The 25176-nt window shown below is 46.8% G+C and overlaps 1 protein-coding gene across 2 annotated transcripts in view; it reads left to right on the top strand.

The window, feature by feature from the left end:
- The first annotated feature begins 2581 nt into the window (after positions 1 to 2581).
- ATP2C2 (ATPase secretory pathway Ca2+ transporting 2) overlaps positions 2582 to 25176 on the top strand; it is a 28586-nt gene continuing 5991 nt past the window's right edge. Inside the window, exons 1-18 of one of the 2 annotated variants that reach the window (XM_075714947.1) lie at positions 2582 to 2680; positions 6519 to 6524; positions 9455 to 9556; positions 11409 to 11525; positions 13355 to 13444; positions 13527 to 13562; positions 13655 to 13716; positions 14902 to 15010; positions 15092 to 15241; positions 15334 to 15402; positions 16235 to 16310; positions 16557 to 16623; positions 17875 to 17999; positions 19942 to 20039; positions 20735 to 20836; positions 21657 to 21746; positions 23205 to 23306; positions 23914 to 24070. In XM_075714947.1, the coding sequence (XP_075571062.1) occupies positions 2582 to 2680; positions 6519 to 6524; positions 9455 to 9556; positions 11409 to 11525; positions 13355 to 13444; positions 13527 to 13562; positions 13655 to 13716; positions 14902 to 15010; positions 15092 to 15241; positions 15334 to 15402; positions 16235 to 16310; positions 16557 to 16623; positions 17875 to 17999; positions 19942 to 20039; positions 20735 to 20836; positions 21657 to 21746; positions 23205 to 23306; positions 23914 to 24070 (1657 nt within the window). Of the gene's footprint in view, positions 2681 to 6518; positions 6525 to 9445; positions 9557 to 11408; positions 11526 to 13354; positions 13445 to 13526; positions 13563 to 13654; positions 13717 to 14901; positions 15011 to 15091; positions 15242 to 15333; positions 15403 to 16234; positions 16311 to 16556; positions 16624 to 17874; positions 18000 to 19941; positions 20040 to 20734; positions 20837 to 21656; positions 21747 to 23204; positions 23307 to 23913; positions 24071 to 25176 lie in introns of both variants that reach the window. The other variant, XM_075714946.1, reaches the window with a different exon arrangement.

Here is a 25176-nt window from a genome sequence, read left to right on the forward strand (position 1 = left end):
CAACCCCTGCAGTGAGCAGGGACAGCTTTAACCAGCCCAGGGTGCTCAGAGCCCCGTCCAACCTGGCCTGGGATGTTTCCAGGGATGGGGCATCTACCACCTCTCTGGGCAACCTGTGCCAGTGCTTCACCACCCTCACTGTAAAAAATTTCTTCCTTATATCCAGTCTAAATCTATTCTTCTTTAGTTTAAAACCATTACTCCTTGTCAAGTCACAACAGGTCACAAAGATTGTCCCCATCCTTCCTGTGGGCCCCCTTTCAGTACTGGAAGGCAGCAATAAGGTCTCCCCGCAGCCTTCTCTTCTTTTTGTCGTACCCCTCACTGCATCATTCCCCCCAGCCGAGGCTGGGAGAGGAGGAAGGTGACTGCAGCACCGGAGCACAGCCGGTGCCTCCATGCCGACCCGGGATGTGGCGTCTTGGCCCGTGTCCACGTTGCATAGACTCTAGGTTTTGTTCTTCCCCGGACTGTGTACTCAGCGCCGAGCCACATGCGTCTCCACAAGCGGCAGCTTTTTGCCAAGAGGAAGAAGTTAAATAAGGAAACCGTCAGCAAGAGCCTGTTGCTCAATTAGCCGTGTTGTCAGCAGCGCTTGGCTAACGAGAGCCGCGCTGGGGGCTGCACAGTCCACGTGCGCACTGCGCACAGCGCAGCCCCAGGACGCCCGGGCTCCTTGCAGGTGGCAGCTCCCTTTGCCATGTGCCGGTTGCATGGATGATGGGTGAGGTTTCGGGATGAGAAAAGCAAGAACAAAACCAAGGAAATCTTTTTTCCTCCCTGCCTAGAGAGGGGGAAGATGTTTTTCACCACTCTTCTATCAGAGACACGAGGAACGACTCTGATCCCAAGGCTATGACTACTACAAACACGCTTGGATGAATGGAAGAATGCATTTCCTTGCCAGGCAGTGCCTGCTTTGCCTTATCAGGACCACGGCAGAGCCAGCTGGCTGTGCTCCAGATCCTTACAAAAGCTACAGAAGGAGGGGACCGGTTCGAAAGCATATGTGGGCTCAGAGATGTTTTGCCACCTAATTCCCACACATTTCGATAAGGTCTAAATCTCTATATACCTCTGGGAGCCTGGGCTGCCTTCGAGCCCTGGCTAAGCACCTTACCTAAACCCTGGGCAGGGCCTGGATGTGAGCTGTCTGAAAATCAGTGCCCCACATTATCCCTGGACATGTTCCCATGGGAAGGAGGGTTGTTGCAGCGATGCAGGAACTTCCCTCATCTGCCTGACGCATCCAGTTCAGGTCATTAAGAAAGCATTTCTCAATCAGGAGCCAAGGGAGTTAGGAAGCCCCAGCTGTGTTTCCCAATCGCTTCGCTTTCCCCTCGGTCTCTGGCTCTCTCTGCCCTCCCTCCGGACCTCTTCAGTGGGACACAGCTTGGGACAACGTGTGTTACCTGTAGCTGCTAGCAGCACCATGCTGGTGGGATGTCCCACGAGGCTCATCAGCTTTTGCTAGAGCTGGTGGGACCCGGGGCATGCAGATAGGCACCGCTGGGAAAACACCAGGTTGATGGAAGTTTGCCAGGTTTTGGGTACTGTGGGCTGTCACACAGGGGAGAGTCTGGGGTCTTGGCCCCATCATGGTCTGGGTATCACCACCTCCACTGCCCCAGAGGTAGGAAGGTGGCACCTGGACATCCTAGGAGAAAGCCATTCTCCTGCAGAAAATTGCACAGATGTTTTTCTCTGACTGGAAATGACATTTATTCCCTCAATGCAGTTTTTGCTGTCAAAGGAGGATCTTAATCTCATAGTTTACACCTTAGAGACAATTTAAGCCGAAGTGAATACTTTAGTCATGATGCCTGGGGGAGGGTGTAGGTGTCCAGGTGCAAACCAGAGCACGATGCTCCCTGCCAGGCAGCTCTAAATCTTCAGAAGGGATGTAACTGGTTAACTGCAGCCGTATGTGGAGATCCAGCGTGAAAGCGCTCCCTTCTACCGAAGGAAAGACTGTGGTTGTTTAATAAATGAGCATCACAAATTCACACACCACGCATTTATGCCCTCTCCCTGATGTAAATACTTATAAATACCAGCGTTATGCTGACCGAAGCATTTCTCAAGGATTTCCCCAGCCTGGAAGTTTACAAACAGGCTCGGCAGTGTGTGTAACCTGTCTTGCCTCTGCACACAGCAGCCTCGGAAAAACAACCTCCCTATCTGCCTGCCCGAGATGTGGCACCCGCCGACGCTCCTCCTGCAACAATTTTTCAGAGGGCGGAGAAAAGCATAGAGCTGCGAGACCTCAACCTGCTCTTCAGGTGCCGGCCGTGCACGCACGTAGGGCCACTTCACTCCTCTCTCAGCCACGGTCTTAAACACAGACAGGCTACCCCTGCCAGGGTTTTATGGGTGAAGCGCCCTGCGTCACTGCTCGAAGGGTGCGCAGCCTCCCTCGGCACCTGCGGCCGAAGGCGTGACTTGGCGGCAGGTGAAGGCTGCCTCTCCCTGCCTGTAACCATAGCCCCGCGCTTGCCGGGGAATTCGAGCCAGCGCTGCCGGCAGCGGGTGGCATCGTCCCGGTGGCCCCCGGGACGCTTCCCACCGCTGCGCGGCGAAGATGGTGGAAGGAGGTTTCGCCAAACTCTTCCAGAAAAAGTCGTTTTGCCGCTTCATGCAGAAATATCAGCCCCTTGGAAGCGGCGAGCCGGAAGAGGAGGTGAGGATTGCCTATGCCTCTTGCCTGGACCTGCTGAAATAATTTGTGTAACTGGGGTTAAATTTGTGTACTTTGTCTGCTTTGTCCCACCCGTAACGCGATATTGCCGCTGCTGTGCTCTCCTCTCTCTGTGCTGAGTCGTTCCCTGTACGACCGGAGGAGATTAATGATGTTTACCAGGGAGCAGGGTGAGATGCGGATACTTGTTTCTATGCAATGCTCCCAGGACGTATAGCTCAGGCCGAAGTCCTGGCCAGGAACACTGTTCTCTGCACTGAGGAGGTTCAAAATTAGCAAAACTCGTAGCAGAGTGACTGCCGTGAGGTCCGTGGGCGCTGCGTGAGGCTTTCTGGAGTGCATGCACAAAATGCAAATGCTGTCTCAGCAGAAGGGTAAATGAAGAGCGAGGCTAACCCTGTCCCCCGGCGTACCCCCGGCCACCGGCGCCGGTCGCGGGCGGATGGGCTGTGAGCCCTCCTCTGTTCTGTTGCTGCAGTCACTACTGGTAACGAATGGCCGAGAAGGGCTTTAGCTCAGACCTGCAGAGTCCACTCCAAAATTATGCTTTCTTTTCTTGAAAAATGCTCATTGATTTTTTTCCCTCCTCCCTTCACTACCTTGCCTTGGTGCAGATGGACCAAAAGTGGCCAGTGGTGTCACATTGGCTGTTCAGCTTGTTTTTTCACCACAAACCTGGGATTATTTTATTATCACATTTGCTCAGCTGAGGGATTTCCATTGCTCAAACCCCATTTTTTTCTCCCACACGACCTATTGGTTGGGTGCCTTCCCACGTAAACCTGATGTGTCTAATTCCTTCAGCATGCAGGCTTAGCCCTTAGTCCCGTCCCAACAAGCACCATCCACACACTTCTGAGATATTCATGTTCTTTTCCATGACTGTCTGGCTGAGGTCTTTTCTCAGATGTTATTTCAGCTAATCCTCTGCTCTCTTCTGAGTCTCATCTTTCCACTATGGGGGTTGGTCAGGGAGAAGAAAGTAAGACATTGAGCAGCGTGTTGTGTGACACCACTCTACACTACTTAAACATAACTCAAAATCTCAGGAAAGGCAGACGTTGATGAGGTTTCAGAAAGTGTCTGTAATCTCACTTTGATGGGAAGGTGACATTCCTGATTGTACACAGGCAGGAGGCCACCAGCAATTAGTGTGGCTTGTTCATTGGCAGTACCATTTCTGTTGCACCAAAATAAACGATGATGCGTATTTACTTCCAAATATAAGCCCTTCTTGAATTTTAGCTCTAGTCCGTGCAGAGTGTGATACATTTATAACAGGACAGGGAAATGACCACCGTTTTGGCTGCAGGCGTAGGAAGTAGGCAGCAATACAAAATGACAACAGGAACTTGATAAATCAAGAACATATTCTCAGGTTATGATTTAGGCTGGTGAGTGACTCACATTTCCTCTAAGCATGGTATTTTGCTTCTTTATTTGAAAACAGAGCACTTTCAATCTTATAGATCTTAAGTTTTGGTCAAAGGGCTGTCCTGGGCCTTAAAGTTGTGAGTCCAGGTGATGTGATGGGACCCAAGCCAGGATAAATACACAAATTGCGGGTTGTGAAGGAAAAGCCCCAGCGCTGGTAGCTGCGAGGTGATGGCCAGCGCGCAGGCTCTGGGGATGGTGTTATCTGGAGAGGGCAGAACAGTTAACTTTCACATCAAAGCACAAGCACAGCCTGTGTCTAGACTCTGCCGTATACGGTTTCAACTCTTTTTCTACAGTGGCCCATTCAGAATCACAGGGAATTTTTGTGGTGCTGGTTTACAGGTTATGACAACCCTGTGTTTCCTGCAGAAAGCTGAAGAACATCCAAAGATTTTTCTTCTGAGCATCCAAGTGTGTGTGTCTGTGTGTGTGCATGCGCACAAGCACACGTACCTCTGTACGTATGTGTGTTTGAAAGTGAACCCCCCCGGTGCACCGTGTGGGTCACATCTCCTTTTCCCTTTGACCATGCACCTGGGCCACCCCCTGGCACCCTGTGCACCCAGTGGATACAGTCAAGGGCAGATTTCCCAGGGGGCTGCAGCCCTCTGCTCCCAATAGTTTTTAACCTGGTGAGGTGGGTGGGTTTTGTAACACCAGGCAGGGCAATCTGTCCATCTCCGCACCGTGGGGTGGCCTCCATTTCCACACGTGGTGCCGCTGGGACTGGTGATGCTCAGCCCCGGTCCCATGGGTGCCAGGTGGGTGCCGGCGGGAGGGAGCTGTATATGCAGCTCCTTCATCCCAAAATAACCGAATCCCAGGGCAAGATGGAAACACCTTTAAGGTCTCGGAGAGCATCAGGGTGGGAGAAGAGTTCGTCATGGAGATCTATGGCCAACCCACCAGGGAGCTGCTGTGATTTAGGGACTTTTTCTCTTGCTAGCTTTAGAAAGAGCTGGCTCCTACCCCAGGCACATCTGGGTAGTAGATTTTAGTGCATTAAGATCTTCAGAGTTTCTTTGGAGCTGCTAGGACCTTGCCTTTGTAATTTTTTCCATTTCTTCTCACTGCCTTTTGATCCTTCCCCCCCATAACACCTGATCCATTCAAGATTCAGTTGCCATGAGATGGAGTACAGGTATTTCCCAGCCCTGTCCTACGTTCAGGGCTAAATTACTATTCCAGTTTGGGTCAAGGCTTTTTTCCATTTCAGGTTTCACACCAATGAACATTTATTTCCTGGAGACTTCCACAGGCTCCATAACCTCCTGGATATGCAGAGCATCCTTATCAGAATAGTTTTATTATCAGTGCAGGTATTTTATATATGCCCTCAAAAGAAACTAAATAGTGCAGCTTTCCTTCCAGGTGAAAAAAGAAACACTGTGGGATTGCCTCTGCACAGCAGCGACACAGACTTACACACGCATGTTTTCAGCCCCGTAGAGGTATCAAACCCAACTCCTTGCTTCTGAAAAGCTTCCAGCAGGCAAAGAGTTAACTCCCTCCCTCCAGCCCCCACAGGTTTTTGGACTGAGGGCTGTAGCACCTCCCTCCCAGGAGACCTATATATGAAGTTGCTTTTAGGTTTTTGATTTTTTTGGGGGGTCTGGGTGGGACTGGTTTGGGTGGGTGAAGAGGGTCCTCAACTGGGATTGCTGGCAGCTGTGGAGCTGCAGTGATGGGGTTTTCCTGCAGGCATGGCAATGCCATCTTTCAGCTCAGTTTTTAATTAAAAAAAAAAAAAAAAAAGCCAGGTTTGAGCAGGAGCAGGAGAGCAGTAGGGGTGAGGGGAGGGGGATGTGCAGCTGGGGGCAATGAGCCCGCGGTTTGGGCACTGCTCACCCAGCCTGAGTCAGCCCTCCGATACCTCTGGGGGCAACTTAAAATCCAGGGAACAGTTTTAAAGCAGCTTTTCTGGAAAACCCTTGGCTTTTTGAACGATCAGAATGTCTATTTTGAGGCTTATATCTGCAAGCAGGGAGACTAGAGGATTTATTTCACGTAGAAAGTCCACAATTCTGTGATAGACATGCGATGGGGGAGTGAGGAACTGCGTGAGAGATGCTGAAGCCACGGCGGCGGGTGGGACCGGCTGGGGGCTCGGATGGTGAAGCCCAGCGAGGCAGCATCTCGCTTGCGGGGCTGTGGTTTGCTCTGGGTTGGTTTCTGCATGCTGCCGGCACCCCTGAAACGCAGGTCCTGTCACGTGCACCAAAAAAAGCAATGCAAAGGGCTTTTGAGGGAATGGTTTGATTTATTTCTTTTAGTAAGGATGAAGGATATACAAGAAGAGGGTTTCTGCTTAATGTTTTAAAGGGCTTCGTGATAGACTAAATAACCCAGCCCACCTGTGACCAGATTACAATATATTACCTAGTCCAAAGTAATCCAAGATGGGGAAAAAAATACGCAAAACCTCAGTAAAGGCAGAGGTGGGGGGGGAAATTCTGAGAACTGATCTTTTGGGCTGTTTGCCAGAGTATACAGAAAGGGCTATGTACTCTGCAGAAAGACCCACGCTTTCTTTCTTCCCGCGCAGGCTGCTCGCTGGGACAATTAATGGATTGTTTCGGGGCGCGGGATGCGGAGGCAGTGGTGCAGGTACCAGCCGCGCCGGGTGTGCTCCGAGGTGTGCTGGGGCAGGCTGCTGCGTGGCTCCCAGCCACCACCAGCTGCTCTTTACAGCCTCCAGTATCTCCTGATCTTGCAAGGCAATAGATAAACTAATAATTTTTTTTTTTTTTACTCTTTCCCACCCTGCTGTATGGAGTTGTGCACTCTCATGCTTGAGTTATGCCTAAAGGATAAAGGTTGAAAATGTAAATGGATAATGGTGATAAGCCCACATCTGTTTTACAATGTAAATAGAAAGGAAAGAGATGCACAACGAGAGGTTAGTTTCTGAGGAGGTTTGCTCAGGACACTGCCTGGTGCCTAACAGACGTGGGGTGGGATGCGTTTAGGGGCAAAGGGGCTCTGCACCGGCAGCGCTTTGCAGAGGAGGAGGGAGATGGGGCTCCGTGGGTGCATTTCCAACCTGTGCATCACCGGAGCTGTTCGTCTGGTAGGAAAAGCTGTGCCGCGTTCATCCAGGGGAAATCACTTACAGGCGTAAGCTAATCAATGCAAATTAACCCATCCCAATAAAGCTGTTCATTTCACAACTGCCCCCGGCTGTAAGGAGCAGGGAGCCACCGGCGTATCTACGGCTCTGCAGCCGGCGCTGCCTGCGTACGGCTCGGCCACGTCCATTCGCTTTTGTCATTTGTTTCCTCCACGCCTTTTTGAAAGTAAATATTAGTGATAGAGCTGGGCCCTGGCTTCCCGCTGGCTCTGAGGGACTGTGGGCTTGTTACCCTCGTGCCTGGGTCTCTTCCCACCCTCCAGCTCCTTTAATTAAAATTTAAATTCCTTTGAGGCAAGGTTGTACCTTGATACCTGCCTGTGCCATCGGCAGCACAGAGGAGCCTGTAGAAACTGGGTTAATCAAATCAGCACAGCAATGAATGGAAGGTATGTTTCTATATGTGGCAGCCCTGTATTTTCTTCCCAGCGAGTTCTGCCATCTCCTTAGATGCATGGGTGGCTTTCGGTCTTGCAGTGTCTGGCAGTCAACAAAGTTACAGGGAACTGATAAATTTGCACAAGTAGGACACACAAGTAGGAATAAATAATCTGTTTTAAACATGGAAGGACATTTTTGTCCCTTCTGGGGATGTCTGTTAAGGAATGTTGAAATAAGGGTGCTGCCCAGTGCGAGTGTGGCTCAGAAGAGTGGGGAGATACTGCAGCCTCTTTGGGCAAAATGTGGTCACCAGCGTGAGGGACTCATGGAAGTGAGAAAATCCTTGGAAGTCTTGGGCAAATTGCTGGGGTTTTGAAAAGGCAGGTTGTTCCTGGGGCAAAATGGTTTCTAAATGAGCACTGCATAGACCAAGGGATCACAGCAAACTCTTCCGCGTTTCCGCCGGGAGCAGGTCAGTGCCGGTGTCTCATGTGTTAGCAGCTGTACGGTGGGTCAGTAAACAGCGATAAAAAGGGGGCTGCAATGTATGGATGTGGCGAAAGCCTTTTTATGGAGCAGGGCTTAGAGGTGCTCCTATCTCATCTGCTATGAGCTCTCCAGAAGCCACAAGACGGAAACCAATTCTGTGTACCTGCATGAGCAAACAGCCAAGGAGATTTTCTGCGTTTATCTCGGGCTTTAGATTGCAAACCACTGGATGTTCCTAGAAACCTCCTGAATATTCATAGAAGGGCTAGTTCTCCAAATACCGCTTCAGGCACCTCTGAAGTCCTCCAAACCCTTGCTCAGGTGCTGATGAGCCTGACCTGAATGTTTCCCCCAGCAAACACCCCAGGGTGCTGGGAGCAGGGAGCCGGTGCCGAATTCCTCCCTCCATGTGAGCGTGAGCTGGCCGCAGGGCTGAGATCTGCCGGGGGCTGAGCACCGCGCTCCCTCGGGATCCCTCTCTTAATGAACACATGCTCTTGTGCTTTATGAATGCAGGTAAATGGGAATGGACTTTCCTGTCCCTTGGGAAGGGTGAGATTTCTCCCTCTCCGTACTTACCCTGCAATAGCAGTCACACCGCCTCCATCGTGTGCCTGGCTGAGATTTCAGGGGGTGCTGCTGCTCTGGAAAGAGTATTTTGGAAAAGGAGACAAGGGATCTCAAAAGGCAATAGGTGTCAGGGTGCTGAGCCCCTGGGTGCTGGGAGCTTGGCGCAGCCCTCGGGCTGCCTGGACGGGGCAGGAAGGGTTTGTCCTGCTCGGAGGCATTTGCAGAGCCAGCGGTGGAGGAAAACGGCCATGGAGATGGGAGAGGAGACTTTTGCTTTCTCCTGCTGGCCCAGGGATTTTTCTAGCTCACATTTTCTGTTGATTTATTTTGTCTTTAACAAGGGAAAAGGCTTTTTCTTGCTCTGAGCATTGAGCGTGCGGTGGGCTGTGAGACACTGGCATGGAAAAATGCTCATCTCAGGCACGATACCTGCAGACAGCAGAGCCCGGCGTGCGGTTGTCTTTTTGGTGATCCAGCTCCTAATAGCATTTTGGTGATCCAGCTCCTAATAGCATTTCTTTCCACTACAAGAACGTGCACCTGGCTTTGAGGCTGTAATAAAGATTAATTAGTGAATGTTATAAAGTGCTGTGATTTAGGAAGTGTTCTAGCTAACTGTGGAGTCACACAGCTGGCAAGGCGAGGGAAGGGAATGGGATTAAGGGAAGAAACAAAGAGATGCTGAAATGCTTTTATGAACTGTGCTCTTGCCTAACCATTGCTTTATCTTGTTTATTCAGACCCATGAGGAGTGTGAGCTGAAAATAATTGAGCAGGAGAAGGCGGTGACAGTTCTGCCCCCGAAAGAGGCATGTAAATGCCATAAAGAAGACTTGGCAAAAGCTTTAAACGTAAGGGTTTGCAGCAGTCTTTGTGAACATAGCAACGCAGTCTGTGTAATCTGACTCTGGGAAGAGGCTGAGCAGCAAAACTGGTCTTTGGTTTCACGTGCAAGCTCCTGGGCTTGCCCAATCGGCTCAGCATTGGGCATTTGCGCTTCACTTTGTCCTGGGGAAGGATTTCACTGCAGTGAGCAGCTCTGTGAGCTGCAGGTGAAAGAGTTCAATTGTCCAGCCTGGAAAACGAAGCGCTCTCAGTGCCCTGCCAAGGCTGCAGAGGAGCCCCAGGCGCAGGCTGCACAGCTTACCCGCTCCAGTTCTTGGCAGCTCCTTGGAAAACGATGGGCAAATGCACGCAGCACTTTCCCCCCTGCTTTTCGTGGCAGGTTTCATTTCAGAGCTGTCGTGGTTTAGCCCCAGCCAGCAACTCAGCACCACGCAGCCGCTCGCTCACTCCCCTACCCCGATGGGATGGGGGAGAGAATCGGAGGAGTAAGAGTGAGAAACACTCCTGGGTTGAGAGAAGAACAGTTTAATAATTGAAATAAAGTAAAATAGTAATGCTAATAGTAACAGTATAATAATGATAATAATAATAATGATACACGAAGCAAGTGATGCACAATGCAATTGCTCACCACCCGCCGACCGATACCCAGACAGTTCCCGAGCAGCGATCGCTGCTCCCTGGCCACCCCCCCCCAGTTTCTATACTGCCCATGACGTCATATGGTATGGAATAGCCCTTGGGGCAGTTTGGATCAACTATTCTGGCTGTGCCCCCTCCGTTTCTTGTGCCCCTGGCAGAGCATGGGAAGCTGAAAAAGTCCTTGACTGGCATAAGCAGTACTCAGCAACAACTAAAAACATCAGTGTGTTATCAACATTCTTCTCCTACTAAATCCAAAACACAGCACTATGCCTGCTACTAGGAAGAAAATTAACTCTATTCCAGCCGAAACCAGGACAAGAGCCAAAACTCATCACGTTTATTGTCCTAGATGACTTCCTAAAGGCTTGCTCGCAGCTGGAATTGTTAGATATAAATTCCCCTTGCCATCCCTACCCCAAGCAAAGAGCCAAGCGGTAGCCGTCGCCTGGCTCAGCCCATGCGGAGCGCCATTTGCCCAGGCGGAGCGGGGAGATCCGCCCCGGCAGGGACGCCCGCGGTGCAGGGCCACCGCTCTGCCCCGGCCCCACTCCAGCTTCCCCGCAGCCGCAGCGCAGGCGAGCCAGAGGGCTGGAGGGACGCCGGGCGCAGGAAGGAAACTCCGGTGACTCGACCTGCACTGGACCTTGCCCTTGGGAAAAGAAATAATCTGATGTTATAACTCATGCTTAACCCCATGTATGAAAAATAGATGGAAATTTAGAAAGGCTGAGCCCCTGCGACCGGAGAAAGCGATATTTTGGTGTCTGACCTTGCTACTTTTTTAAATCCAGGCAAAACAGATCTTATTGCTTCTCCATTTGTTCTCTTTGAATTTTGTCAGGGTATTTTTTTTTTTTCTTTAAATGTACAGTGAAACCAGAAATCAGTTCTTTCCTTTACTATTTCAGATTTCTAATTTGTCATCTATTATATGGTTTCTCACTTGTGGAAATACCTATTTTTTTTATTAATTTCTGCTTACTTTATGGGTTTCTGTGATAGTTGATGCTAAATTTTTATAGTTCCGCAAAAATAAATACCTAAACAGAAAAACAGTGGATAGATTTAATTTTTTGTGAGGGACTGAACCATGAGCATCTTGCCCAGTCTACTTACAGGTTTTTAACATAACTTTGCCTTAAGAAGTTTTCTATAACTATCCTACAATATGTAATGTTTGGTTTGTTGGTGTTTTTTTAAATTTCCCTCTAGGTTGACTTACAAACTGGACTCTCTGAGTTTTCTGTGCTACAGCGCAGGTTAAAACATGGCTGGAATGAATTTTCAGTAGAGAATACAGAGCCAATATGGAAGAAATATCTCAACCAGGTAAGGATTTTCTGCACAGGTTCTCATTTCCTGACAAAAAACCCTGGCTGGGTTGGCCTGAGTATGTCGCTACATGGAAATATTTGGGATTTCTGCTTCCACGGATTCAGCCTTGGAACAGGCTGTGCCCTGGATACAGAAACTGCCTGTTCCCCTGGGAAAGCCATTGTGAGATTCAGATGCGGGGTCGTTTAATGTGAGGATAACATCTTAAAATAAAAGTAATATAAAAATAAACCTTTTTATCTCCACACAGTCACAAATCAAAAGCTGTAAATCAGTGCCCTGATTTCTGGAGCATATTTATTCCCTTTAAGGCAAGTGATAAAATCGCGAAAGGCTTGAGGCAAACCAGCAGTAGCTGAAAGCCACTCTGATCTCCGTTATCCCAGCGAAGGGAAGCCCTAACCCTCCAGCAAAAGCAGAGGCAGTCGCAGGGCTCAGACGAGTGTCAGCGCCTCTATTAGCCATACATCAGTGAAGGATACATTCATACACGGTGCCATGCGCGGTGAAGATCCACGATTTCAAACCAGCTGCCCCCAAAAAGCTGGGCAGAAGGTGGTATTTGCTATCTTGTTTTTCTCCAGCTGAGTTATCCTTGAGTTTTGCTTTTATTAACTGGTTCTCATCAGTATTTAATGCACCTTTCACCTCTCTTTTAGAGCTTTTAACCAAACAAGAAGGATCTTTTTGTTTGTTTGTTTATTTTCAACCAGCAATTTGACTGATTTTCTTCTTGCTTAGCTGGATCATGAAGATTTTTGTTGCTTTGAAAGACTTTATTTCATGGATTATCCCTTTTTCCAATCAATATTTTTTAAGCACTTTGTAATCATCACTAAGTCTTCTTTTATTCTTTTTTCTTCTTTTATTCTTAAGAAAAAGTGAGATGGTGCTTTTTTTCTGCTTATCCCTAACAAGCTGTTTCTCCTACGGGAACACCAAACAAACTCTTTAGTGCATCTCTGATCCTTCTGCAACGTGTTGGTCCCTCTGGAAGAGCCGCTGGCAGTCCCACACCGTTCACATCTCTGCACTCGAGCATCGTCCCTCAGCAGACACTTGACATGACTTCTTCCAGCTGCTATTTTTCTAAAGCATCCCCTGTCCCAGTCTTTCTAAAGAGAAATGAAGGGACTTTCACCTTTGGCTCAGCAAGGAATAAATTTAAACCTTGGTTTTCCTACCGTGCATCGCCACACATCTGTTACCCAAACCAGGCAGTCTTGTCTTTGCCTGACTTAATTCCCTTACATCAATTCTCATGTTAGCTAAATGGAGCTGTAACTTTTGCAGGTGGGAGAAAGGTCCTTAAAATCTGCGTTTAAAAGTGAAAAAAGTGAGGATCTGACTCCCGCAGCCCTGGGTCCAGCGCAGAGTTTAGCAGATTAATTAAAGGGGAGGGAAGAGGGGGGGGGGAAGAGGATTTCTGGTTTCAAATTCTAAAACGACAATAACGTTTTTGTTTGTACCTATCATGCCTCCAAGGAGCTTTTAGAGACAGTCCTGTGCTGTACATCTGCAAAGGTCCCCCTGCGCAAGCAGGGGACAGGAGAGGAAACTCGTGTCTTTCGGTGCGAGCCTCTGCCTTGTCCTGCTGCTGGTCCCTGCTGCCGCCTGTCCCTTGCACGGGTGCAGGGTCCGGCTTCAGCCCGGCCACGGGTGCTGCGCCCTCGCTGTCTGGGCAGAGCGATGCTGCTGGCACGAGCAAGGAGGGTCTCTGCAGCAAACCCGCACGTCTAACCCTTTCTGAAGAGGCCTGAGGCCAGCTCAGCTTCAGCAGTGCCGTATTTAACTTTACGTCGCGATTTGTTTATTCTTTTCAGTTTAAAAACCCCCTCATCCTCCTGTTGCTGGCTTCCGCTTTAGTAAGCGTCATCACGAAAGAATACGAGGACGCTGCGAGCATCGCCATGGTAGGTGGCACCTCTCCTGCGAGCCCACCCTTCGCTCGCTGGGGCTGGTGTGCCCGTGCCTGTAACGCCTCTTTGTTCGCAGGCGGTGCTCATCGTGGTCACCGTGGCCTTCATCCAGGTACGTCAGCCGGAGCTCGGCTCCGCGGCCGGGGCTGTCATAAGCGAGCCCGCTTGTGTAACTTGGCTTTCTTCTCCTTTCTCATTTAAAAGGAGTATCGCTCAGAAAAATCTCTGGAAGAACTTAACAAGCTGGTGCCCCCCGAGTGCAACTGGTGAGGCATGCCTGGTTGGGTGGGCGTTAGCAAGGTTTGGGTTGTGAGGGCAGAACTGACCCGTGAAGAAAATAACCTCAGGTTGTCACGTGCGTAATGGGAATGTGGTGTCCGGAGGGGCGGTACCGTGTGCGGGTGCAGCTGTAAGGCATGGTGAAAGGGATGAAATAACTCTGATTTTTAAAGTAGGCACCCAGTGGAATTGAGTAAATGCTGAAAGACGGGAGGGTCCCAGAAATGTCCCGCTCCACAGCCCGCATAAGGGTCCCTGCAGCCTCTTGCGTGGCGCTGACTCCCCGTGCAGGAAAAACCTCACCTGCATGTTTTATTGGCTTTGGGGTGGCTTTGCCTCCGGGATATTGGCACAAAATGGCTTATAAGCAGGGGTGCATGTGGGCTGTTCTTCCTCGCCCACGCCTGCCTGTTGCTATAGGTGCGTGCCGGGCGCAGGCACGCCAGGCGTTTCGGTGCAGATCGGCCACACGTGAGCACAGCCACGCCACTGCCCATGGAGCAGTGGTAGGATGGGTCAGGTGCCACTTCCCTGCCTGCTTTGATGTTCAGTATCAGCGCTTTAGATTACAGGAAACATATCTATGTCTTTGCAAACAGTTTTGGCACGGCCATCATAAATAAGCTGTGAGGCTCAGAGAAACCTTGCACTGCAGAAGCAGCATGGGGTTTTCTTCTGGTCCAAAATTCACCCAGGTTTGGATCTTATAAACGCCACTGTTTGCTCTTTATTTATTTATGATACGACGCCATAAGTATCTAACCACTTGAAAGGCTGTACTTTTAATACACTAGTGAAATGCCGGCAGTAATTCTAGCTTTAAAAAGCTTCTTTTTAGGTTAAAGAATCTGCATTTCATTATTTAAAGCATGAGCCACAGGAAAGCACACCAGCTTGTCACTCCTATCTGCTGTATAAGTACTGTTTAAGTTGCTTAGTGCTGAAATGCAAGTCTTCCACAACCTGCGCATCCGTTTATGAATTAAAACCGAGCCCAAACTGAACATAATCATCTCTCCTCATCATTATGAAGATTTTATGTTCTTATTTACTTCGGAAGCTCTTTAGGGCAGGGCTCTTGCTTTCTTGCCAGTCACGTTCCCAAGCCTGCGGAAGAAATAGAAACCTCACAGCCTGGTTTCCTTTCTTCTTTTTGTATCTGTCTGGTGTAGCCTAAGGGAAGGAAAACTGCAGCATCTTCTAGCGCGAGAGCTTGTGCCTGGAGATATCATATATCTGGCTGTTGGCGACAGGGTTCCTGCAGACCTCAGGCTGATAGAGGTAAATAGAGCTTGTACGCACAAGAGCCTGTTTCGGAAATTTCTTGACTTAACAGTGCCAGAAATGTGCCTTTTTAATTAGGTTACAGATCTGCTGGTGGATGAATCCAGTTTTACTGGGGAAGCTGAGCCTTGCAACAAGACTGACAGTGTCTTACTGGAAGCTGGAGACATAACCACGCTGAGCAATGTTGTTTTCATGGGGACCCTGGTGCGATACGGAAAGGGAAAAGTGAGTCCTCTCAGCCTCGATCTTTTCCTTGACATTAGCTACAGAATCTCTAGATTTTTTCCTCTCCCTCTCTCTTTTTTACTTCTTTTCAGGGCGTAGTTATTGGAACAGGTGAAAATTCACAGTTTGGAGAGGTGTTCAAAATGATGCAAGCAGAAGAGGTAAAGAAGTCTCTGTGTCTCCCTGGAAATGGTGGATGTTCTGGATGGAAGTTAGTGAGGAGGAGTGGTTCCAAGAGTTAATGCACTGGGCTCATTTCTGTTTCTGGTACAAAATGCCTGTGTGTACGCCAAAGTGCTGTATCCAAAAAGAACATTATAAGCAGCATTTAGGCTTCTAACCCCAGACTTGTGATGCTCAGCTTGTGTCTAACTTGGTAGTCACCCAAAATTCAGAGTTTCTTCTCCTCCCCTCCCCGCCCCTTTCCACTCTGTATATAAAATTTTACTTCCATATGTGCCAAAATTTCATGGGCCAGAGCTCTGAGCTAACACAGATGAGGGTCTAGAAACTAGTTAACTCTTGATCCATTAATGCAAGAAATCACAGTAAAGCAGAAGTTGACACTTCTGGGTAATATGTGTGCAAAGCCTCTGGGACAGGGATGGGGGTCCAGACTTTTTATCCCTGTCCCAGAGGCTTTGCACACTCATTATCCAGTCCTGGACTCAATCGCTAAGTTCCTTTTCCAATTTAGCCCTTAGTCTGTTTCTACCTTGGCTCCCCCGCTATAATTAAATATAATTCTTCTTTTTCTCCCACTTTTTGCCTGTCTTGAGTGCACTGAGACAGAGACTCTCTCCCTGCGGGACGGCCTGTGCCCAGCAGACCCTGTTGGGAGTTGGGGGTGGGTAAGCAGTAGGGTGTATCTGACAGCTGTAAGGACCACAGTAAGATAACCAGGACTGTGTGGGTCAGTCGTTCTGGGCTGAGTGCCATCTTCTTATCTTGTGTAACAAGCAAAGAAAACCAGCTATGCTCTAATGTTTCCAGACCCCCAAAACGCCTCTCCAGAAAAGCATGGACAGACTGGGGAAGCAACTCACTCTCTTCTCCTTCGGCATAATCGGTGAGTCGGATGCAATGCTCATTCTTGCATGGCCAGCTGTGAAAGCCCTCTGTGCTCCGGGGCCACATTTTAGAAAAGTATTTGTTGATGTGGGTTTCCTGGGCTTTGGGGGTTCAAGCAGAGACACCTCAGAAGGAGAGATATGGGGGCCTCATACTCATACGCAGTTCCCCAACAACAGCTAAAGCAGGTTAGAGATTTATACATTTCTTGATGTTTTTTAATCAGATGGTTTTCCCCCACCAGGTTTAATAATGCTTATTGGCTGGTTGCAAGGGAAGCATCTCCTCAGCATGTTCACGATTGGAGTTAGGTGAGGACTGGAGAGCACCTTTCTCTTTGATTTCTAATGAAACATGTCCCAGGGAATTCCCTGTTCAAAACAATGGACAGTTCACAAAAGAAAACTTGAGTAAGACCCTTCATAAATACATATTGATCTTTCACTGGTGAAATCAATGTGAGCTTTAAAACAGAGTTTAGTAGAAAAGAAAAACAAGTCTGAGGGTTTATTTCATTCTGGAAATAAGTATTTTGAAAATCTTCACTCGGTTTTCCACCTCATCCTGCCATGAATGTCCTTTCTTAGCTGTACTATGAATTTAGTGGGAGTGTAGCAACAGCAAATATTAGTCTTTGCTGTTCTTACTGGATTTACGTCTAAAGATAGGAATGTGCATTTTATGTGGCATAAAAAGCATGCACAACCTCTTAATCAAGCATAATAAACCACGTGGTTTTAGTAGTACCCATAAAACCTGTTGTTTGGTGTTGCCATGGCTCTAAAAAAAATCCTTTAAGAAAAAAAAAAAGTTTTCTATGGAAATAAAAACAAAGCCATGGATGAGGAGACAACAGAGAAGCCAAACAGGCTCAGTGCCCACCTTGCTGTCTCCTGGGGGGGTGTGGTCGCAAAGAAAAGTGGTTAAGCCTGAGTTTTGGAGAGCAGCCTGTAGTTTCGAAGTCCTCCTTGATTACTTTTTGCACAAACCTAAAAGTGTTCAGAGTTACCCAAAGAATAACTGAGAGGTACAGACTGTGTCTGGATTTTTCTAGCATGTCAGGTGTTGCAGGTTTTGACGTTGCTCCGATGCAGCGTGTGCAGCATGGGGACACCTGGGGAGCTGATTCCGTCCCGCCATGGCTTGTACCCACATGTGAGAGAGGAGATGAGGGGCTGCATGTGGCCAGGAGCCAGTAGCTAATGCGTGAGCCATGATGCTAAGGAATATTCAACTTCCATCCTCAGGAAGTTAAATAAATGAAATTAAATCCAACCCCTAAATCCTTATGAGCCAGAAATTAATGCTCTTTGGCAATGTAAAGAAGAAAAGTAATTGCTCTGTAAAAATAATCCAGAAAAAGGTTGAAGGGTTGGATAAATATCCTGCTTTTGTATTTACACTGTGCCAGGAGTCCCAGTGGTTAGCACTGCATGCTCCTATTGAGATATGCAAATATAAGCAGGAAAACTCACCCCACAGAAATGTCCCTTTGACGTGTTTTGGTCAATACTTGTAGTTTGACCCCTGTGTTGAAGCTGATTTCTCTCTGCTGTCCCCAGCCTGGCGGTGGCTGCCATCCCAGAGGGCCTTCCCATCGTGGTCACTGTAACACTGGTGCTGGGCATTCTCCGGATGGCCAAGAAAAGGGTGATTGTGAAGAAGCTTCCCATAGTAGAAACCTTAGGTAACGCTGCAAATGGGCCACACAGCTTGGTCATCTGCCAGGCTTCAAAATCTGAACTGAATAGCAATGGTCTGGCCAAGTGAGCCTTGGTCTGATTAAAAAATATTAAATTTGGAATATGCTCACTGGGCCAGAGCAACCCACTCAGACTTAAATACATTTTCTACCCTGTGTTTCTCACCCTTTTCCCTAATTTTGGTGGTATTAACAAAGGCAAGTACTAGGAATGGTGCAACCCAACCCACGGCACTGGCCCAGGAGGAGCAGAGCCTCTCTGCAGACATGCATGCCCTGCTTGGGTTGAAAGGCTTGGTTTCTCCTTCCTCCCCAATTCTGTGGGGTCATCCTGCAGTTCCATCCTGTCTGCTTCTTCAGTATCTGGCTAAAAAACCTTGCAGCCCCTCAAGTTGAGCGTGGTGGCATGAACAAAACCATTTGTCCTTCCACAGTCTGTGTGGCCATGTCCTTGATATCCAAAGAGTCATGGAAAACAGGGACAGAGAGGACCTGGAGAAGTCGTCCAGCCCATCTTCACAACTGCAGGGCAGAATGAACCGTAATGAAATTATTCTTCCACCTCCCCTTATCTTCAAATTGGGCCTTATTCCCAGGTCACTGTATTCCAGGCTTTGCTGCTCTGACCCTGGTCAGTGTGGCAGTTATATGAAGGAGCAGACATGTTGTGTATTTAGTACCACTCGTTAAAAAGTACACTAAATGCCAAGCCTCACCCATGCAGTCACAAGTATCTGCTACACAGCCAGATCCTTCAGCTAAAATCTGTCTTCCTTGGAAATGCTGCTATTGTTTGAACTGCCCTTGTTTATTCTGCGGTTAAGGAATCTTATCACCCTTATTTTATTGTACATGGCCTGACCCAGGACATCTGAAGCCGCCTTATCTCATGAAGAATTTCGTTCTGGTAGGGCTGTGCCCAAATAGGTGTAACTGCCAGATGCCCGGCTACTCTGCAAGACAGTCTAAGCATGGCAAAAACTGTACGCTCCCATACATTAATTGTGTCATGTCTCTTAAACCTCTGAAAAGAAGAAAAATAATCCTTCTTCTTTATCTGATTCTTTAAATGTCAGTAGCTAAAAATGAAATACTGGAGGTGATAGCTTTGTTCTGTGCTAATCCTTTAAAACTGCGATTAGCTTAATTGCAGCCCAACCTGCTTTATTCTCTCCAGGCTTTTACCTGCTGGTCATCATGCTCATGGGGTCTGTGCCTAAGCAGTGTGGTCATCTCAGAGCCAGGGAAGATATTCAGACTTAGAAGGGAGCTGGAGTCTGATTCTTTTTTTGCATTAAATTCACTCCTTTGCTGTAATGTGGTGTAAACGGGCCTTGGAAGAAATGTGCTTTACTGAAGCAGGATCGTCACAGAGCAGAGCACAAGTGGGGCAGCTCCTGCTCTTAGCTGTGGATTTTTAAGTATTTTTTGTAGCAGTCTTTAACACATCTACCCTCACAATCCCTTGGTGAGGCAGGGAAGGGCAGTTATTCCTGATTTAGAGAAGCAAGGGTTAAATGGCCCATCTGAGGAAGCATGTGGCAGAGTGGGAATTTGATATGTCTTTTCAGAATATAACAGCTGTTCTGTTGTGTGATATTGCAGCTCAGAAACATTGACCAGCTCCCTGGAGATCTGTGCCTTCTTTGACTGCCCACCATATGATGCTCAGGACGATGTGGTCCTCTTCCAATGTCTCCTACCACATCTCACATCTAAATTATGTGCGCTAACCTGACGTGCACTCAGATCCTTTCCTTACAACACCCTGTTAGGAAACTCATCCATATCTTGGTATTTTTTCCCTTTTCTCACTGGTGCAGTTTGAGTAACATTAGGAAAACACGTTCTCGCTCTTCTGAGGCCCTGAATCTCATTGTTCGGTTGCACTATTTATTAGTCATTATTAAAAACTTTCCTGCATCAGGTTGCTGCAATGTCATCTGCTCAGATAAGACAGGCACTCTGACAGCCAACGAGATGACGGTGACTTGGCTCGTGACCTCGGATGGGCTCCAGGCAGAGGTATGGCCGAGGCGGTAACATGGACCTTCCTGGTGAAGCTCAGCAGGGCCAATTTGCTTTTAGTTCACTTAGGTCCAAATCAGGGATGCTGAGTCAGCCCCAAAACAAGCAGTTTCTTGCACATCACCAGTTCCATTAACAGAAGGGACTTTTGCGGTGCTGGAGACAGGCAGAGGGGGGGCTGAGTGTACAAAAGCTGCTCAGATGCCATAAACAAAGATGTTCTTTGACATAATCTGCTGTTCTCTTCAATTATTGTAAATACTGAAACCTGCCCTTGACCCCTGTGGGCCCATCTTCTGTAGGAATATTTATTATATGAGGAACCTGATCCTTCCGCTTGGTTCATTTACCTGTGTGCAAAATAGGTGAAAAATACAAGTGTGCAAAATGTAAGGGTAAAACCAGTGAACCCACTGCTACCAAAGCACTGGATCTCTTGACTGAGCTGCAATAGACTTCTGAACTCAAGGCAAACAAGTTCTGTATCAGACAAGCTAATTCTTTTTGTTCCTATACAGCTATTGTAATATTATACTTTATCTGCAGCCTTTCCTATAAGCATTGCTTTGAGCTAGAAAGAATAATCCCAGCATGCCTTCAAAATTTGCTCAAGTGCACCCCAATGTATACAGATGTACTATAGTCCTGCCTGGCACTGGAAAATTTGCTCTTTCTGTCTCTCCCTTCCTCAGGTCAGTGGAGTGGGCTACAATGGAGAAGGAAATGTTTATCTTCTGCCATCAAAGGAGATTCTTAAAGAATTTTCCAACATCTCAGTTGGGAAACTAGTGGAGGTAAGCATAAATTATGAACCAGCTCCTCCTATTTACATTCGGTTTTCGTTTGCACAGATCACTTTGGGTTATAGCATGAAACAAAGCCACTTTTGTAACTAAAATGAACCGTCTTGCTAGAGCATTCTCATGGAAAGGCTCTGAGTAATTGTGATATAATACCTGAAGCTTATGGGTGAAAGGCTGCAATCATAAGACACGTAAAGAGAGACCGGAGTCATCAGCTTAAATTGTCAATGACATTGTGGATAAAAATACAATTCTGGCAGAGGAGAGGCCAATTAGTTTTACCACATTCAGGTTTTTAACGTGGACAGATTCTAGACTTTAGCTAGCTACATAGTCAATACATAAATGTACTGTGATGGTCTCTGGGTTTCATGTTAGCATTAAAGAAAATCTTGCGCAGTCAACTGTAGGATAAAGCGGAGTGTTTGGGTAGTGAAATGGTCTGAGCTGGAATCTTAAATGGAGGTTAGGTCTTATTCTATCTATACTGCATGTTAGAAGCAATAGTGGGAGAGACTAAGTTTTCATTTTCATGATTTATCAAGCTGGTTAGACATATATCATGTATAGCTTGATGTTAATTTATCCAAAATGTAACATTTTACCAAAATATTGGTGTATCCTATGGATTAAGTGGGTTTAGAAAGCACAAGAACTGATCTCAAGACATAGTGCTATGGGGAAGAGCACATCTTTTGAGATCTGGCTGCTTTCATTCTCCAGTGTCTCATTATTTCATTTGAAGAGATGAAAAAAAACTATGAATGTAGTTATGAAAAAATAAACCATGTAAATATGTCCCTGTCTCTAGGCTGGCTGTGTAGTCAATAATGCCATTATCAGGGAAAATAGTGTGATGGGACAGCCCACAGAAGGAGCTCTCATTGCCCTTGCAATGAAGGTAAGATTGTTAAGATTTAAAATTATCCAGATTTTTTTTAAAAAAAACAACCAAACAAAAAAAAAAAGAGCTGGAATTGTTAGGTCTGAGAGCAGTGATCAGACTTCTTTAAAGTCCCCAGACTGGCTTTAGTCTTTCCTTGTCTCTTCTCCCCAAGGTCATAGATGTATACCTCTCCCATGTAAACATCTTGTCACAGACAAACACCTTCCTTGAGCTTCTGTGCTGACAGCAATAATTGTTTTGATTGGTTAATCTGTGCTATTACTCCGCTTAATGGATTTCTTTCAGGCTTAGACCAGACTGCCTTTTTTATATTTTCTGCATATGCTAATTAAGGGTTCAGGAGGAAGACAAGAGAGTGAAAAATGAGCAAGAACAGGCCATATGAGAAAGCATGGCAGAGGGTCACCATCGATTTGGGTTGTCTGCTAGCTTTTTACTTTTTTCTAGTCACGATTATGTAAAATGAGAATTTTTGATGAATACTGCATTCATGCTCATAGGCAGAGGGCTGTAAAACACCTCAAGGTATCATCTACTCAGCATTACGCAGCCTGTGATCCACAGACCTCAGGTGGGCTGCAAAGCACAGAAGGTGCCTGATGAAATGATGCACCTGCAAATATCTGTTCTTACCTCCTGTTTTTAAAGCTTGTAACTCTTAACAGTGAAATAATGATTTTTTTTTTATTTTTGGTAAAACAATGACATTTTATTTCCCTAAATGCTAAATTAAAATCTTCCTTCTGCTCTGCCATTCAGTAGCCAAGCAATAGCAGAATGGGGGTGGGGGTGGGTCTCTTCTATTTGTTTTTAATTTTTTAGTTTGGTGGGAGCCAGGGGGGAGAGAGACTGGAAGCTACTTCTGATCGCTACCACTGTGCCTACAGCACCACGCGTGCTGCTAAAGCAGCCGTGTATTGATTTGGACTGTCGTACTTCATAGCTGAAGGGTCTTCTTGTGGTGAACCACTTTTTGAGATTAACCTGTCAGGAAATAATTTGAAACCACATCCATGAATGACCATTCAGTTATTTGCAATTTCCCTTTTTCTTCCAAATAGGCTGGCTGGGAAATAACCAAAGTGGGAGAGGCTGAGCTTGGGCTGGAAGAAACCTGCTCTGCCCATCCCTTAGCCACAGGTTTAGGGAAAGGACTTGAGCCTCCTTTGACCCAAAGCCCCACCAAGACACTAGTGCAGCTCCCTAGTTCTTGCAAAAGTCAACAGGGATCAAGCTTCAAACTCCAGTTTAATTCATCCCATAAGAAGCACCAAAAGGAAAAGATGGGTTTGAAAAATGAGTGTTACTCTCCCCATGCTTTCTCTTGAGCTCCGTAGGATATGCCTGCCCAGAAGCACACAGTCAACAGTCAATGCTTGTAATATGGAAAATATATACAAGCTTTGCCATTGTTCAGCATTACAGTGCTCTTTTTGTTTTACCTTACTTTAGATGGAATTAGCTGACATAAAAGATACTTATGTAAGAAAGAAGGAAATTCCGTTTAGCTCTGAACAAAAGTGGATGGCTGTGAAATGCACACTGAAAAATCAGGTAAAGCAAACAGTAGTGTTGGCTGGTTTTGTGTTTCTAATTGTGCTCGTCAACAATGGGCATGAAATAGTATCTCTTTAACAAATAATGTTTTCAGAAGTTAACTATGTCAGGAGAAAAACTGAACAAACCTCAAAATTCCCAACTTGGGTGTAATTTTAGCTTGTAAAGCTGTGTTTGAAAGGGAGAAAATAATACTTTTCATATAGTGGTTTGTGCAGGAAAACAAAAGCTTTTCAGAGATAACTGACAGGGGAAGAAAGACACGGTGTTTGGAAGAAGGTGTTGGCCATTTTTCCCTTACTGGGTTAAGGAGCTCATTTTGGCTGACATTGTACTCCGGTTTAAAAACTCGCCAACCTTTTTGTTACCATTCTGCCTGTGATGGCTGAACATGAAAAATTGCTAGAGCAAAAATATCTCATCGTATAAATAATACATGAACCTGGGCATTTTGCAAAACAGGTAAAAGAGCAAACAGAAGATCTTTTTTGCCTAGGATATAAAGCCTTATGACTATCAGTATTTTTAAAATGTGCTGTTTTCTTTTTTCTTTTTCTTTTTTTTTTTTTTTTTTTATAAAGTATATTATCTTCTTACTTTAAAGGATCAGGAAGAGATTTACTTTATGAAAGGAGCATTCGAAGAAGTTATTCGGTATTGCACTCTATATAACAGCGGTGGCATCTCGTTATCACTTACACCCCAGCAGAAAGCCTTCTACCAGCAGGAACTAAAACAAATGGGCTCCTCAGGTCTACGGGGTCAGTCATTAATGTCTATGTCTCTTAAGCTTACAGGCTGTCGTGCCCTAATACTTTCCTGCTCTGTTTTGGTCAGGATGGGCAGGGGCTCAATCCTCAGCATCACTTGCGTGATCTCTTCATAATGCTTGTGAGAGTTTGCCAAGCGGCCTGTCTTAGGTCTGCTGGATGCTTGCTTTCCACTCATCTTTTTTTGCTGGGTTTAAATTAGTGAGATTGAAAGGTGCTGAAAATAAGCACGGGAAATGGTGAAGGTTTTTCCTCCATGGCTTGTTGTGATTGCCTGGGATACGGTCTGAACGTTGCATTGAAAATCTTCGTGCTGAACCTGTCTAAGGGCTGCTCTGCCAAGTTTTGCTTTTAGAGAAGCTGTTTCAAGAGCAACAAAAAACAACTTTTGAAAGAGGTTCAAAACATGGATTTGGGCACCAAGATTTTTATTTGAAGTTTGGTTCAATTCTTTATTAGGACCAAATCTAATGACTTGACAGGACAAGGAGTAATGGATTTAAACTAAAGAAGAATAGATTTAGACTGGATATAGGGAAGAAATTTTTTACAGCGAGGGTGGTGAAGCACTGGCACAGGTTGCCCAGAGAGGCAGTGGAGGCCCCATCCCTGGAAACATTCCAGATCAGGTTGGACGGGGCTCTGAGCACCGTGATGTGGTTGAAGCTGTCCCTGTCACTGCAGGGGGGTTGGGCTGGGTGACCTCTAAAGGTCCCTTCCAACCCAAATCATTCTAGGATTCTATGATTCTAATGATCTCCTTTTGATCCTGACCGCACGTCAGCGCACAGCCCACAGAAGTTTTTATACGCGTATCATTTCCTTCATCACTAGAAACATCCTTTCAGAAACATCTTAGACTTTCACACAATAACAAAGACACCATCTCCTGTGCGTGTTCCCAGGATGTAAGTGCCTGAGCTCAAGTCTTGGCAGCCGGATCTGGAAGATGGTGTAGTTAATGTACGTACTCTCCAGCCCTGTGTCTTGCGGTTAGTAGCTCCTGTACAGAGCTTGCTTTACAATATCTGAATCATCTGCCATTGTGAATGGCGAATTACTGCTCTGAAGAAAAGCGATTAGCTCAGGCAGCTGCT

This window comes from Pelecanus crispus, chromosome 8, assembly GCF_030463565.1.
Source record: "Pelecanus crispus isolate bPelCri1 chromosome 8, bPelCri1.pri, whole genome shotgun sequence".
In the NCBI taxonomy this organism is placed as follows: Eukaryota; Metazoa; Chordata; class Aves; order Pelecaniformes; family Pelecanidae; genus Pelecanus; species Pelecanus crispus.